Source organism: Microtus oregoni, unplaced genomic scaffold, assembly GCF_018167655.1.
Source record: "Microtus oregoni isolate MIOR12 unplaced genomic scaffold, Mior012 000005F_ref0000423, whole genome shotgun sequence".
NCBI lineage: Eukaryota > Metazoa > Chordata > Mammalia > Rodentia > Cricetidae > Microtus > Microtus oregoni.
In genome coordinates this window covers 6,928,346-6,945,224 of record NW_024543064.1, presented here as the reverse complement: position 1 = coordinate 6,945,224, position 16,879 = coordinate 6,928,346, and the positions used below count along the sequence as shown (strand labels likewise).

The window sequence follows — 16,879 nt, the reverse complement described above, 5'->3', positions numbered from 1 at the left end:
ACCCAAACTCAGGTCCTCACACTTGTATAGCAGGCACCTTATTAGGCACTGAGCCATTTCCCCAGGCCCTTCCCACAAAGCATTTTTTTTTTAAATGTGTGTGTGTTCGTGTGTGAACTAAGTGCACTCCTTTAATCCCAGCATGTGGAAGGCAGAGGCAGATGGATCTCTGCTGAGGTCAGCCTTATCTACAGAGCAAGTGCCAGGACAGGCTCCAAAGCTACTCAGAGAAACCGTGTCTTGAAAACAAACAAACAAAAATTATGTGTGTTTATGTGTGTTATGTGTAAACTGGATATCTCCTACCATATGGAGTCTTGGGATCAAACTGAGGATGCAAGGCCTGGCAAGTGTCTTACCCGCTGAACCATCATGGCACCCCATCCCCCATCTTTTGAAATAACTTCCTCCATTCTTCAGCAGGGTATATATTTTTCCTAATAAGTTAACCTAAGACATGTGATTCATATTTTAAAGACTTGTACACACACAATTTCTTATGACTTTTATAACAGTGGTCACAGGAAGGGTAGGGCAAGTAAGAAGCACCTGAGTTTTAAATGAATGGCCACATTAGTCATCTGTGCTTTTGACAACCACAGTGTTTCCTAGAATTCAGAATAGAACCCAGGATGGGTCTTGTAGTGCATAGAAAAGGTCTGGGGCTTGTCCTTGCTTATTGTCTCTCTCACAAAGAGCCCTTCTGGTTGAGCATCACCCCTGGGCTTGGCTCCAGAGGCTAAGTGGGAAGCAGCCCTCTTTATTGACCACACCACCCAGGGCAGTACACTGTTTGATGTTTTGGTATCTGAACCACAAGAACATCCACGTGGCACGAGGGGATGCTTCTTCAGGTGGGAATCAGGACTCACCATCCAAAGAAACTCTGCTGCAAACCTTCCCTTAAGAAGCACAAGAAAGCACCCACTAGAAACAGCAGCACACGTGTGTCACCATGGTGGGAGGCTAGGAAGCCCTTTCCAGGACCAGTACTGACTTGCCCAATTTCATAGAATCACTTTATTGGTTCTGAATGCTTCTCTAGCCACACACAATATTCTAAGGAGCCTGAGGACACTTTATTAATAGAAACAAATACTCCGCCTCCCAGGCTGGAGTGAGGGTGAGCAGACAAAGGAGCATGTAAATAAGCAGCCACACTGCTGGAGGATGAGGCAGGGGCTGTGCATAAAGGAGAGCGTGATGGCGTAGGGAAGCGTGATGGCGTAGGGAAGCGTGACGGCGTAGGGAAGCGTGATGGCGTAGGGAAGCGTGATGGCGTAGGGAAGCTCAGTCAAATAACGAGGTCAGCGCAGGATATTCCTGCAAAGGTGTCAAAACCAGAGATAATGTCCAGAACAAGGAACTGGCGCTAACAAGTGTTCTTGTGCTTTTATTATTCATTTATTTTTGAGATAGGGTCTCACTGTGTAGCCCTGGATGTCCTGGAACTCTCTATGTAGAACAGGCTGGCTTCAAACTCAGAGACCCATCTGCCTCTACCTCCTGAGTGCTGAGATGGGTGTGTATCACAATGCCCGTTCCTGTGCCTTTAAAGGAACAAGGAGACTGGAGGGGAACAGTACAGTCACAGGACTGTTGAGTGAAGAGCCTGCAGGCTGGCTGGACTCTGGCTGCTCTGTTTAGCAGAGTGGGGAGGGAGGTAGTTAACTCTCAGGCTCTGTCAGCAACACAGAACAGCACTAGAGGAAGTCACGGATAGGGGTCAGGTTTCTCTATTTTGAAAGCAGAGCTGACAGGATTCATTGTGGGTTGAAAGGTCCCAGAACTATGTCTGTGGGATGAAGCTCTAACTCAGCAGAGCAGAGTTCTGGTCTGCTTCCATTTTGCTTGGGATGGGTAGAAAACAATTATGCTAATAACAGAGGCAGCAGGGGATGAGTGTGAGAAACCCCATCACCCATGATGACTGAATGAGGGACAGCTGTCACCAGGTGAGTCCTGGGATCCTTCTGCGGCAGCAAGAGACAAGGTGGTATAGCAGCAGTTACAGCTAAAGAAGCAGAGGCAGCAGCCAGTGAAGGGGTCAAGGTCCTGCTCCTGGCATCTTTGGGCCAGCACCAGGGACACCTCCACATAAGACCTGGAAGAGGCTGCAGCCCAGCTGTGATATGGGCTCTTCTGTTTTGTTTTACCTTGTTCTTAGCTGCTCTAAACTGTTCTAGAAAGGGAGCTCCACATTACACCTGACTCTGGGTATCACAGCTGCTAATCTGCAGGTCTTTCTAAACTGAGAGCAATGGGGTCCAGGTGCTCATCCTTTAAGGCCGTTGTGAAAGATCAATGGAATTTATTCAGAACCTGAAAGCTACTAAATGACAGCCCAAGTGCAGAAGAATCCTAAAAACGTACACCACAGGCTGAGGAAACGCAGCGTGGGTGAGCAAGACAACGGCACAGAACCTTTCTAGCATGGGCAGTGTCATTAAAACAAGAATGTGGCTTAATTCCATGGTTTACACTTTGACATAAATACAGTATAAATGGACAGTCGTGGGGAAGTGGCAGTTTGTGACTTCACAGCCACAGACCATAGACTGTATCAGAAAGGACAGGGTAGGTCCGCAGTGAAGTGTTGGCTTTTGTGTCGTGTGGAAGTGGTTCTCGCATTTTCAGGGATGAAGTGCCCGTTGCTTTGGTTTCCACCGCTGTAGTAACTGTTGCGGGTGCGGCTACTGGAGACATGACAAACTAGACAAGGAGGGTGTATGCTCCCTAAGGCCTGCAGTAGAGAGACATTCTTTCCCCTCACAGGCTTAGCCCTGCAGACAGCTTTGGGGACATGTCAACTGGTCACAAGTTACATGACAAGTCTGTATGAAGTTCATTCTGAACACTAGTGACATGGCCTGATCACCTGCTTCCATCTCACTATGCCAAGACGCTATGAAAGGTGTCACCTGATGCCAAGCAGGAAGTATTCTCTCGGCCAGTGAGGACCATGGATCCTGTTTATACTCACCGAGATCTATGCTGCCTCCACATCCCCTGATTCTTGCCTCTGGCCTTTCTGTGCCTATTGATAACCACCTGCTTTTGGGACTTTACTCCCTTCCTCAATGTTAAAACTGAAAGAATAATCCTCCTAGGCAGCCTGATGCTCAGTGGGTAAGGATATTTGTCACCAAGTCTAACCTGAGTTTCATCCCCAGAGCTCTGTCCTCCACCTGCGAGCTTTGGCATACCATCCCATTCCTTACAAAATAAATAAGAAATGGAATTCTTCTATTTGGACCCAAACTGTATAATGTGACCGGGCGAGGGACAGGCGAGGGCCGCGCGGAGAGGACTGCACTCACTTCAGAACCTGGAAGAGCCCAGGAGTCACAGACGTTGGTCTCATCATTCCAGCTCCACTAATGGTCCCCAGATGAACTTGAGGATAATACACCGTCCGAAGAGCTAGTCGGGAAGACTGCAACCTCGTCTTAATGACTTCGAGTGGACATGTGAAAATAGCACCAACTGTGCCCCCGCACCTGCAGGATGGAAGGCACAGGAGGTCAGGAGGGCAACACGAGTCTGCAGAAAATGCGGTCGCTATTTAGCTTTTTCCTCTTTAAGACAAAGTGCCTGCATTCATTTAATACAATTTACAAGCCAGATGGTGGTGGCGCACTCCTTTAATCCCAGCATTTGGGAGGCAGGGGCAGGCAGACCTCTGTGAGTTCAAGGCCAGCCTGGTCTACAAAGAAACTCTGTCTCAAAAAGTTAAAAAAAAAAAAAAATTAGCTCAGTTTCCAGAACCAAAGAGAATCACTTGAGAGTGATCCGTGAACGCAGATGCCACCTGACCACTCGCAACAGTCTGATGCCATCCCTCTGTATCTCCACACAGTATTCAACCAACTTCCACTGTTGGATGTTCATCCAGTCTCACCACGAGACTCACCATGAATAGTCTAAAATACAGATCTCTGCACATTCGAGCCAAATACGCAGACCGCGTTACTAGTTTGAAAACCTATGTTCATTACAGCCCAGACTTTCTAACATGGACACTACTGAACACTACAGCATACTTTCAACCAGTGAACGCCTGTCTCCTCCACTGTACAAACGGTGGGCACACACTGTTTCCTAGTTATCGTCTCTCCGGGTCATTCCTCTAAACTTCAGTTCTGTCCTTCACAGCATACCGATAGCAAGAAATTTCTTGAATTACTTTTAAACTTTTTTTTTGTACAAGAATTGAACCTAGGCACATGCCAGGCTAGATGCTCTACCACTGAGCTACAATCTCAAACTTTTTTTTATTTCAAGACAAAGTCTCCCTAAATTGCCCAGTTTGCAATTCTCCTGCCTCAGTTCCCTGAAAAGCTAGATCACAGGTGTTATCAGCACACCCAGCTTAGACACCTTTCTACAAAGCAGCAGCTCACTTCTTTACCCCAACTACCCATTTTCATCTTCTCTTACATAACGCTATCTACAAAACCATGCTGGACAGGCCAGCTATAACAAATGATGTCATGGGCCATCTAAAGTTACCACCCGTACATCCAGGGATTTCCCTCCTCGGAAAACATAGCCCTACAGCAGAGCAAACCCAAGTTGGGACCTGGGGTCTGACTCACTTTTGCATCTGTGGCATCAGGACCAAGCAAGTTCACAACGGGCAATTGTTTAGCCGAGGATTATTCAGTTGAGAATTCACGGAGAAAGTCTTTTTATTATTATATCATTAAGTATTATTATTATTACAATTATTGGGACATGTGTGGAGAGGTAAGGGGACAGCTTGCAGGGGTGGGTTCTCTTCTTCCATGTGGATCTGGGGATTGAACTCAGGTCATCACCTTGGCAGCAGGTGCCCACACCCACCAAGCCATCTTGCCAGCCAGAGGGTAGATTTTAAGCTGTAAATATTTGGAGAAGCACTAACTCTGCTTCTTACCCGCCATCCCCTTGCCCTAGACTGAGAGAGAACTCCTGGCAGGCTAGCATTTGCAGAATCTTACACCAGACTCTCTATAGCAGTAACCCAACACTTAATATACACCCCCAAAGTGAATAAGGCAAAATCTCCAGGTAGGACTTAAATTAGGGCTGGCAAGCTGGCTCAGCAGTGGACAAATGTGATTCAGACAACCATGGTGACTTGAGTTTGGTTTTTTTAAAGCTGGTTGGAATGGTTTGAATCTGCCACCCCAGTCCCAGCACCCTACAGTGAAATGGGGGTAGACAGAGGAGAATCAGCCAGAAGCTCACAGACAAAGAGCAGTGAAGAACTAATGAGGCAGCCCCAGCCTCAAACACAAAGTGGAAGGGACTGAAAGATGGCTGAGAGGTTAGGAGCGCTTGCTGCTTTTCCAGAGGACCTGAGTTCAGTTCCCAGCTCACAAAGCAACTTATAAGATCCTTAACTCCAGGCCCAGGGTGTTCAATGCCCTCTTCTGGCTTCCATGGGCACTAGGCACACATACAATGCCTTTACATCCATGCAGGCAAACACATAAAATAAAAAAAATAAACCTTTAAACTAGTGAAGGAGAGAACCAACTCTTCAGAGGTTGCCCTCTGACCTCAGCAGACACGCAGCTGCACTGGTGGACCTGCACTCCTCCACTGCACAGCACAAGGGCTCATGCTCACAGAGGAAGCCACATCCTGCTTACTCAGTGCTGGACTACTAGTTAAAAGGCTGTCTCGCTGAATGTTGTAGACCACATGGGTAATCCCAGCACTCTGGAGACTGGAAAGGGGGATCGTGAGATTGGGGCTAGCCTACACTACATAGCAAGACCCCGGCTAAGAAAGGGAAAGAAAGGCAAGAAGGAAAGAAGCAAAAAAAATATTTTGTGACAAGCATTTAATCCTCCAACAAACGTCTTATGAGGTCAGAACATATGTGCCCCAATTTACCATAAGTATCCTGAATGTTGTGAAACAGAAATGTATATAGGTGAGGGAATGGGGGAAACAGCTATATCTGGCTATTCAGGTAAACCTGTTTTAAAACTGTGATTACTGCTGGGCGGTGGTAGCGCACACCTTTCTTTAATCCCAGCAGAGGCAGAGGCAGGCGGATCTCCATGAGTTCGATACCAGCCTGGCCTACACAGAGTTCTAGGACAACCAGGGTAAAAAAGAGAAATCCTGTTTTGAAAAAATAAAAACAAACAAAAAAAATCATGATCATAGCATAGAAAAAAAAGGGTATTATCTACTACCAAAAAAAAAAAAAGGAGAAGAAATGAAATGAGGGAAGAAAGGTCAGAGGGAGGCAAGCAGGAAGGGAAGGGGTGGGGCTGGGCTTGCTTGGTGTATACTTATAAACCAGCATTTGCAAGACTAAAGAGGAAGATTACCATGAGTTCCTCGCCAATTAGGGCTACAAAGCAAGATTTTGTCTCAAATCAAACAGGAAACAGACAGAGCACTGGAGGGAAACACAACACTGTTACTATTACAAGTGAGTGAGTACTCACTGGGAAAGCCCCAGTTGCTACTATGTTGTCAACTACAGGCCCAAGCCCATCACTCACAAAGGCACTCAAGGTCCTGTGATGGGAACCCAAAAGGAGAAAAGACAGAAAGAATTAGACACCTTCGAGATTTGTTTTATTTTTATTGATATAAGTAAATGAACAAATGTCTGGCTACATCTGGGAGGATTAACTAAGGGGTGGAGACCTGCCTTCAGTGTGGCTAGGACTAGGACTAGGACTGCATGGAATAAAAGGGGAAAACAAGAGCGCCCACTAGCAGGGCTCTCTTTTTTTCTCTCTGCTTCCTGGCCAGCTTGAAGTTGCTTTGTTCTGCCCACCAGGATGGGGTGAAATCACCACCCCAAATAAACCCCCCGGCCTCTAGGTTGTTTCTGCTCGGTTATTTGTCACAGCAACAAAAAGCCCAGCACACTTGGCCTGGGAATCCTATGGCAGCATCAAGCATTTTCTCTTTCTCTAGTCTACATATTCCTGGGCACAAGGCTAGCAAGGTCCATGAGAGTCTCTCTCTGTCCTCAGAGGCCAACACAACTGGCCCACGGTAGGCAGACACCCATGCCCTTCTCCAGGTGTTGTTGCCTGGGTGGGTGAAGGTACAGCCTCCACTTGTAGGAAGCATATGGAACCAGCTAAGTGTCCTCAATCTGCAGTCCAGACCTACTAGGGGCTGGGGATAAAGCAGGGACAATAGCAGGAAGACACCCCCCCCCCCCAGCACTCTGCAGGGCCCATGATTCTTCTTCACACTGATGGGGTGGATGGGGCCTCTGGTTCACATGAGTATCTTTGGCCAATGTTCAGACATCAGAGTTATACGACGACGGTTTTAGCAGAGGTCGAGAATCAATTATCTGGCTGGATAGGATCATTTAGATCCCTGATCTAAGTCAGTGGTTCTCGACCTCCCTAACACTGTGACCCTTTAACACAATTCCTCATGTTGTGGTGACCCCAAACATAAAATGATTTTGTTGCCACTTTATAACTATAATTTTGCTATTATGAATCATAATGTGAAGCTCTGATATACAGGATATGTGATGTGTGACCCCGTTTGACCCCTCTCCAGGGGGTTGCGACCCACAGGTTGAGAACTGCTACCCTAAGGAGTTCATATTCTGAGATACCTAAATAGCCACTGGTGTAAAGTAGAGGCTGGAGAGCTGGTTCATTAGCTAAGAGCTCATACCTCTCTTCCAGAGAACCTAACCTTGGTCCCCAGCACCCACATCCAGCGGCTCACAACTGCTCTAACTACAGCTCTAGGGGATCTGACACCCTTTTCAAGTCTTCACAGGCACCCACACATCCCTCTTTGTCTATCTGTCTGTGGACGTCTGTCTCCCCCCCCCCCACACACACACAAACAATTTTTAAAAGGAATGTAGAGGGGCTGGAGAGATGGCTCAGAGGTTAAGAGCATTGCCTGTTCTTCCAAAGGTCCTGAGTTCAATTCTCAGCAACCACATGGTGGCTCACAACCATCTGTAATGGGGTCTGGTGCCCTCTTCTGGCCTGCAGGCATACACATAGACAAAATGTTGTATACATAATAAATATTTTTAAAAAAAGGAATGTAGAGAGAAAATGTTATTTACTTACAATCTTTACAATGTAATTTATATTTTATATGTGTATCTTATGTGTCTAGAATTAAGGGGGTAATAAAACTACACACATGGCACAGGCGGGGGAGATGGCCCACCATGTAAAATGTTTGCCTCACCAGTAACCCTAGGAATGGAGAGGCAGAGACAAGTGGACCCACAGAGTTCACTGGCCAGACAACGTAGTCAAACTGATGAGCTTCAGCTTCTATGAGAGAGTCTGCCTTTTTGGGGGGAGGAGAGAGGTTTTGAAGATTCTGTCTTTTGGGGGGGGGGTTCTGAGACAGGGTTTCCCTGTGTAACAACCTTGGCTGTCCTAGAACTCACTTTGTAGACTAGGCTGGCCTCGATCTTACAGAGATTCGCCTGCCTCTGCCTCCCAAGTGCTGGGATTAGAGGTGTGTGCCACCACTGCCCGGTAGGACTGTCTTACACACACACACACACACACACACACACACACACAGGACTGTCTTTTACACACACACACACACACACACACACACTTGCACGTATGCACACATGAACTACATATGGAGAGATGCAAGAACATTTTAATCTTAGGGCCATGCAATCAAAATCTGAGACCACTATTCTAGCCTTGGTTCCTAGCCCAAGCAATTCTGCCTCCACCCCCAGTGACAACTGGCAACGTATGAAGACATTTTTGGTTGTTGAAGAGATGTTATTATTAGCAGCCAGTACGCTGCTGAACATCCTAAAATGCATAGGACAAAACAATTAATCACACTACCTAAGCTGCAAAACTGCATTCTAGCTTTCCTGTTCTCTCCTTCTGGTGTGCACACGTGTCTTTGTCTCTCTCTCTCTCTTCTCTTTTCCTTTAATAAATGTTTATGGCTAAAAAAAAAAAAAGAAAAGAAAAAAAAACCTGCATTCTAGACCAATAAAACGGACAACCCATCTTTGAGGCAGCTGGCATTGCTGGCAGCCTCCCAGCATAGGGTACCCCTCTGTCCTAACCAGATCTATTTCTTAAGCCATACAGTATGAATGGATCAAGGTCATTTCTAGTTTTAACTCTGACTCACGTAAGCCCATTAACATGATACCATCTACTTGGCCACAGTCTGTTCAGAGAGGAGCATGTGATTTGGGCCCAGATACTCAGCATGAATTCTCTTGGAGCAATGACTGGTTTAGAGATGGGTGTATCTCCAAGTTGGCCCCATAAAGAAACTGGTGGGAGAGACAGAGGAACCGCATGCAGATGAGAGGACCAAGCATGCCCCACTGGGAGGCAGAGCAATCAGGGCTCCACAGAGGCCAGAGCAGTTTCCGCAAGCCCTCTCCAGAGCTTGTGCCCCTCTGGAACTCAGGTGTATGGTCCAGGAGTTAACCAGTGCAGAGTGGGTTTCCTATTGCTCACAGCTACAATCCCTAAACTTACACTTCATGTTTGGAGAAAGCTCATAGGTAGGACGTGACTACTGCAGACAGCGTTCAAAGGGCAGTCAGTACTCCTGTGGAGGAGGCGGCATTTCCAATGGCTACAAGGAAACTTCCTGGACGTTAATTTAATTTCTCTCCCAGGGTAAGTTTGCACTGGTTACTATAATGCCAAAGTCCAGTAAAATTCTCTGGAATGTTCCACTCAGAGCAAACATGGAAGGGTTTGAGGAGAGCAACAGAACGGCCCTGAATGACTACCACTTCGAGTTCTTCCCACCACCCGTCCCCATATATATATATATTTATTATGCCTACAATATTCTGTCTGTGTGTATGTCTGCAGGCCAGAAGAGGACACCAGATCTCATTACAGATGGTTGTTAGCCACCATGTGGTTGCCAGGAATTGAACTCAGGACCTTTGGAAGAACAGGCAATGCTCTTAACCACTGAGCTGTCTCTCCAGCCCCCCACCTGTCCCCTTTTACATCAGCACCTGCTTCTCGGCATTTCTCTACTTTCTCTCCTCCTCCCTTTCATAGTTGAAGTAGCATTTATCACACAAAGGCACATTTAACCTTTATCTTTTTATATCCACATGGCCCTTAATTTCCCACACACCTCTCCTCCAGTGTGGGGTAAAACAACTACTACAAAATGGACACTGAAGTTTTCAGCTATTTTTATGAGGTTACAAAGTTACATAAAAAATTTAAATGATGTCGATAAATTAACTTTCACCTCAGAATTTCAAATAATCAGAAAGATATTAAACAAGTTTCCAGTAAAATATTCTGTTTCCTGAGTATATACCCACTCACCTTAGGCACTAACGTCAAGGCCAATGTGCTTTTTACAAAAAAAAAAAGTTTTACCTTTAAAATATTACATTTAGTGTGTATGTGTTTGTGTGCGCGCACACGCACACTACAGTGCTCATGTGGCGATCGGTTAGATCTCTCCTTCCACCATATGGGTCCCAGACACTGAACACAGGCTGTCAGGTTTGGTGTCAAGTGCCTTCACCAGCACAGCCATTTTGGTGGCCCATAGACTTTTATTACATTTATTTCTTCAATGTGGGGTGGGTGGGTGTGTTGGTGCGCATGTGTGGATGCCAACACACAACTCACAGTTCTCTCCTTCTGCCACATGTGTCTCTGGGATTGAACTCCAGCTGCCAGGCTTGGCAGGAAGTCCTTTGGCCACTGAGCCATCTCTCAAGTCCTAATGGGCTATTTATTATAAAAATCACTACCAACTAGTGGTAAACTGATTTCCATGGTCATGGACTATACACAGGTACAAAATGGGCTCTACCAACAAACTACCAACAGGAACTCTGCAAGCCTTCTAATCCTTGGCAATTCAATAATTTTTCCTCTTTTCTGCTACTTGAAATACATTAGTTGCTTTTCATGAACTATCATATTCTGGAAAGTTTATGTGAATATCAGACATAAAGCTTATGAGATGTCAGTTATGTAAGTTGCGTATTATTTCATTAAAGCAAAACCAATTTTGGATGCCACTGGTTCTCCTTTAGGATATACATCCTCTATTCCATCTCATTTGGAAAGAAAAATTATTTAAATAGCTCCCCGAAGCTTGGAAAGATGGCTCAGTACTCGCTTTTCTTGCAGAGGACACAGGCTCAGTTGCCAGAACTGACATGGTGGATACAATATCCTCCTGTGGCCTCAGAGGGCACCAGGCATGCACATGGTGCACACACATACAGGCAAGCAAAACACTCATATACATAAAATAAAATAAATAAATTTTAAGGGGGAAAAAAGCATCCCAAATGAAGACGAATCATTTCTTTCACAAGAAATGTGAAAATAAAGAAACCTAAATTAACATTACCTTGTACCAATATAGCTTCAGCAAATACTAATGAGTAACTCAGCAATAAAGTACTGTTTTTCTCTATTTAGGACAATTCAGACCACATCAATCTACATCCGAGTTAAGACAGGCAATTCTTTAATACTGACTGGCAGTTGTAACCTGCCTGTCACCTACACTTGGAATGGTCTAGTGAAGGAAGTTTATGGTACTTACAAAAAAACTTCCATCTTAGCGAGGCAGTGGTGGCACACATATTACCCCAGCATTCGGGAGGCAGAGGCGGACGATCTCTGTGAGTTTGAGGCCAGTCTGGTCTACAGAGTGAGTTCAAGGACAGCCAAAACAACACAGAGAAACCCTGTCTTGAAAAATAAATATACAAAAAGAAACTTCCATCTTATTGGGCATTTCCCATCAAAAACAAACAAGCAAAAAAACCCAAAACCCTTTCATAGCTACAACTATAGTAGATAAATTAAAGTCAATTTATATTCATAAATAGTATATATATATCTTGATAAAAAGTATTAGTCATTATATTTGTTTAATCAAAATTCCTGTAAGAATGTGCTATTGTTTGTTTGGTTTATATGGGTTGGCGGCTCCAGCTGAGGACATGCTTATGCTAGCAACGCTTCACACTGAGCTACAGCCTTGGACCTCAGGAAAAATTTGAATGGTCTATACACTGCACCCCTAGATAGTGAAACAGTCATTCCTGTAATGCTTCCACATAATCAAAATTAAGTTGGCAAAGTGCCAGAGAATACCTGTCAGCCATGGCCAGTGATCTGTTGGAAGACAGTAAATTCTGAAACTATCTATGGGCTACCAGATCTACATATTCCCATCAATATTTCCTTTGTAGCATGTTGGGGATTAAATAAAAAACCTGGGGTCACAGTCATACTAAACATACACTCTACTAATAAAGTATCTCCGGCCCCTATTTAAAAATATTTTAAAGGTCATGTAACTGTTTATTATTACAAAATGTGCACTCACATACACACACAATCACACCATAAAAAAATAAGACTGAAAGCATCTAATTCAGATTATCAATCTAAATCTACAGCTTAAATCCAGCTGTACCATGCAGATCTAATACCACCCCCACAGAGGCATGGCAGGCAAAGGATGTCACTAAGACTAAGACCACACAAGCCCCCCAGGCCCTTGAAGGCAAATCAGGTCTTCCAAGGAAGGGCTACTTGAGAGCACTCTGGCCATTTTTTTTGATGGAGTGGTATAGGTCACAGAAAGAAACAGTAGACTATATTTGTTCGAGTAATGCCTGAGTACTACTCTCTTGCTTTGACAGCACTAGAGGGTCTTTTAACACCAAGAATGAAGCTCAGTCATGCACAAGCAACTCACACTAAGAGGCAAACTGAAAATGCTGAGATCAAATGTCTTAAAAATATTTTAGTTTGGGGCTGGAGAGATGGCTCTTCCAGAGGACCCAGGCTGAATGACCAGTACCTACATGGCAGCTCACAACAATTTGTAACCTCAGTTCTAGAGGATCAGATGCCCTCTTCTAGTCTGATTGGCATAGGGCACGCATGTGATACACAGACATACATGTAGACAAAATACCCATACACATAAAATCTACAAATATTGACTCAGCAGCTGTATCTTCACTAATTTAGTCAAAGGAAATAGATCTTGTCCACAGGTAAGGATGTGATTTATAATGGATGTGAAGGAAGAAAAAGCGAGGATTAGAAAGACGTCGTCAGTGTAAGAAGGCGCTCACTGTAAATTAAGCCAACATCTTCACTGATCCCCACTCACAGGCCTCAGAAACAGAACTTGCACTGAATATTAAAACAGACATTAATGATAAACTGTACTCAAAATACACTACCACGATCATTCAATATATCACTAAGAAAGCAAAGTGGAGAACTGGGGTAACACGGCTCATGCCTTGTAATCCTAGTGTTTGGAAGACTGAGGCGGGATTGGGGGAGTTTGAGGCTAACCTGGACATAAAGGACACAATCCTGTGCAGAAGTGAGTATGAAACCCACTGGGAACCTCTGCCAAACTGCATTTCCAGATGTTGGGTCTGTGGTGGTCTTTCTTCCTGCTTTCTTCTCAAAGGACAATGTGCTATTCTGAAAACCTGACTATTGCATGTTAATTCAGGACTACTTTCTCCTTTGGCAATAACCGCTGGGAATAATATAGAAACTTGGCTCTTCAAGAAAAAAAAAATTATAGATCACAAACTATTTTGATGCAGCCTTCATGTTTCCAGGATCTAAAATTAATTTTCAATGGTTATATTAAATTGATAAGCCTGTCAAAGCAAGTTAAAAATCTCTGGAAATCACCAGGACCTGGAAGGCATGAATTTTTAATTCCAGTGTTTGTGAGGCAGAATGAAGACAGAGAATCTCTGTGAATTCTAGATCTTGTCTCAAAAACAAATAGTTTGTACTATTATTAATCTGGGATAGCATTAAATCTGTCTGAGAATACAGCCATCAATAACTAGCCAATAAACAAGAGAAACAACAGATTTTAAAAAGCAAGACCCCTGACTTTTCACAGGCATTGAACTTAGCTACCTGGAAAGAGGCCAGCTTAGCAACAGAGGGAAATGTTCCGAGGACCCCTGGGTTGACAACTTTTAACTACAGCCTGTGCCCTGTTCATTATATTCAACTCCTTTCATGCTCTACCTTAAAAGGGACAGAAGTATTTTAGGCTAAAATCCAATTAGCAGCTCTGCAAACAATCTTTTAAAGGTTCATTTCTTATCTGCAAACACAGAGATCTCAAACTGCTAATGAAGCAACTAGAGCTTATTAAACACCACGGCTTCAGGCACAGCGCTAATCAACTCCCTACACCTTAATGAGTCCTGGAAGCTGCCCTGCGCTGCCCACTGCAGTATTCTCTGTCAGGAAAGAAAAGGCTGGCAGCCAGAGGGCACTGTGAAGTGTTTACAGGGAGATTCATCCAGACAAGGCCATCAACTATAGTGGGTCACAATACAGGGCACTCTGGAACTCCTCCAGTTAAGAGCATGAACACAATGTTAAGAGCCCACCTCAGTAAAAATAGCACGAAAGAAAAAAAAAAAAGCTCACCCATCATAAATTCGTTTTTAAAAAATTCTCTTGGCTTTAAAAATATGCCTAAAGTGTTCTTAAATTCCCAGGTTTGACAAATTTATATGAAGTGGTCGCCTTTAAGGGAGCCTTCTGGGTGTCACTCTCAAAGGCAGGATCAGTGCAGACATGGATGAGAGGAATGACAGGGTGACAGAAATAAAATGAGTAAGAAATCCTTCCTGTGGAAGCACAGTCATCAACCGCTGGCCACATTAAAAGTACAAAGGCGCCAGAAACGATGGGAGCATCGTGGTTATTTTCCGGGGAATTATTCAGCCAGCACTTGTTTAGTATAAGGAACAGTTTAGGTAATACATAGTCCAGACCACAGCTAAAGTGCTCAGGATGAACCCTGAAGGTTATGTAAAGCACCCTATACTTAAAACTGGGCTAGGCCAAGGAGCTCAACACCCCAGGGCTGGGGAATGTAACTTCATAGAGAGTTTGCCTAGCATGCACAAAGTCCTGGATTTCATATTTAGCACCACACCAGTGACCCCAACATCTTTCTTGTGGAGGAGGCAGGAGGATCATCCTCAGCTACAAGACATGAGAGCGTTTCTCAAAAAAAAAAACCCCTCAAAACACCAGCACCAAAAGGCTCCCATGCCAGTAGCCGCTATGACAAAAGGAAAAAAAAAAGAACAAATATTAAAAAAATAATTTAACTTGTTTTTTTTTTCTTTTGGAGAGGAAAATTCAACTCCTATTCGTATCCACATACCATAATGTGTCCCTACATAGAAAAGCACTGAAGGTGCTTAAAGACCGACTAGCACAGACAAACCTTCCGAGGTCCCCATTTTCCCTCCCACGTGCTGCAGCCCAGCATCCGTTCCCCCACACTCCGCAGGCCACCGCTGCCTTGCGACACCTGCTCGCAGCCCTCTGACCGAGCGCAGTACCTCCTGCGCTCCCCAGGCTCTCCAGCGTCCGCACCTCCGAAGCGGTGAGTGACTGCGGCGTAGCCAGCGAGAAGCAGGGGGCTGGAGCCACAGGGGCTAGAAGCGCTCGCCCCTGGTGACAGTCACACCAGCCAGGAATTGTTTTAAGGAGAGAGGCGGTCGGCGGGTGGGGGATGGGAGCGCGGACGCGCCGGGTGGCGACAGCGACTGTGGGGACACCGAAGTCCCAACCCTCCCGGGCCGCCCGCCCTCGCTTCACCCCAGGCCGCGGCGGGTGGGGGAACGCGGCAACGCCGGGGCGGAGGAGAGCACAGCTCGGGCCCGAGGCTCACCCGCCGGCGAAGAGATGAAGCAGCGTGTTCTCCTTCTGCTGAGCGCCCGTCGCCATGGCCGCGCCGGCTCCGCGGCCCGCCGCAGCCCGCCGCAGCCGCTCGAGGGACGCCTCGAGGTCTCGGGCTCCGCTGGCCTCGCTGCCCTCCCTCAGGCAGCCGCCGACGCTCCCATGCGCGAGCTCGCGCGCGGGAGGCCCAGGCGCCCGGCTCCCTCCGCAGCGTGGCGCCTGGCCAGTCAGCGGCCTCGGCGGCGCTTCCCAGCCGCTAGCCAAAGCCCGGCGCGCGGCCGTCACGTGGCGGAGGCTGGGCCGTGACGTCACGGGGCGGGACGCGGCGCGGCGGGGGTGTGGGCCCGCATCCCGTGTGCCTATTGGACGACAGGTGGATGTGGGGCGTGGCGATCGTGCAGACGCGGGGCGGGGTCGGTCCCGGGAGGTTGGCCGTGCGAGGCTGGCCAGGCTTGCGAGTGGATGGCGTGAAAACCTGCCCAGGCGGCTTGGTCATGGTAACCAGGCCCCGTGCTCCCGGTCTCTCCTTTAAAAAAAAAAAAAAAAAAAAAAAAAAAAAAAAAAAAGAAAAGGAGTGAGGGGAAGGAGAGAGGAAAGAAAAGAAGGGAGAGAGAGAGAGAGAGAGAGAGAGAGAGAGAAGTTAATGTGTTTGTGATTTGTCTTGAGATAGTCTTACTGTGCAGCCCTGAATAGCCTGGAATTTGTCATGTAGACCAGGCTAGCCTCAAACTCACGTTTGATCTGCCTACCTCTGCCTCCTGAGTACAGGAATTAAAAAATGTGTGCCACCAGGCTTGGCATATGTTTGTTTTATTGTTGTTGTTGTTTTAAGACATGGCCTCACTTATGAAGCCCTGGTTAACCTGGAACTTTCTATGCAGACCAAGTGACCTCGGAGTCACATCGATCCACCTACCTCTGCCTTTCCAGTGATGAGATTAAAGGCATGTGGGGTGCACACCTTTAATCCCAGCACTCAGGAGGCAGAGGCAGGTGGATCTCTGTGAGTTCGAGGCCAGCCTGGACTACATGATAAGTTCCAGAATAGCCAGGGATACACAGAAAAATCCTGTCTCAAACAACAACAACAATAAAAAAGCAAGCACTACCTACCACACCCAGCTGTCTGTGTGTGTTGAGCGTGTTGTGGGGTC

At 46.1% G+C, this 16,879-nt stretch overlaps 1 protein-coding gene across 1 annotated transcript in view; it reads right to left on the bottom strand.

Moving 5' to 3' along the window:
* LOC121448782 (solute carrier family 25 member 33) overlaps positions 1 to 16,212 on the bottom strand; it is a 29,717-nt gene extending 13,505 nt beyond the window's left edge. The window contains exons 1-2 of the mRNA XM_041652987.1: positions 15,718 to 16,212; positions 3,321 to 3,500 (exon numbers count right to left, since the gene is read on the bottom strand). Of these exons, the coding sequence (XP_041508921.1) occupies positions 3,321 to 3,500; positions 15,718 to 15,773 (236 nt within the window). The 5' untranslated portion in view covers positions 15,774 to 16,212. The remainder of the gene's footprint in view (positions 1 to 3,320; positions 3,501 to 15,717) is intronic.
* Between the last annotated feature and the right edge of the window lie 667 nt (positions 16,213 to 16,879).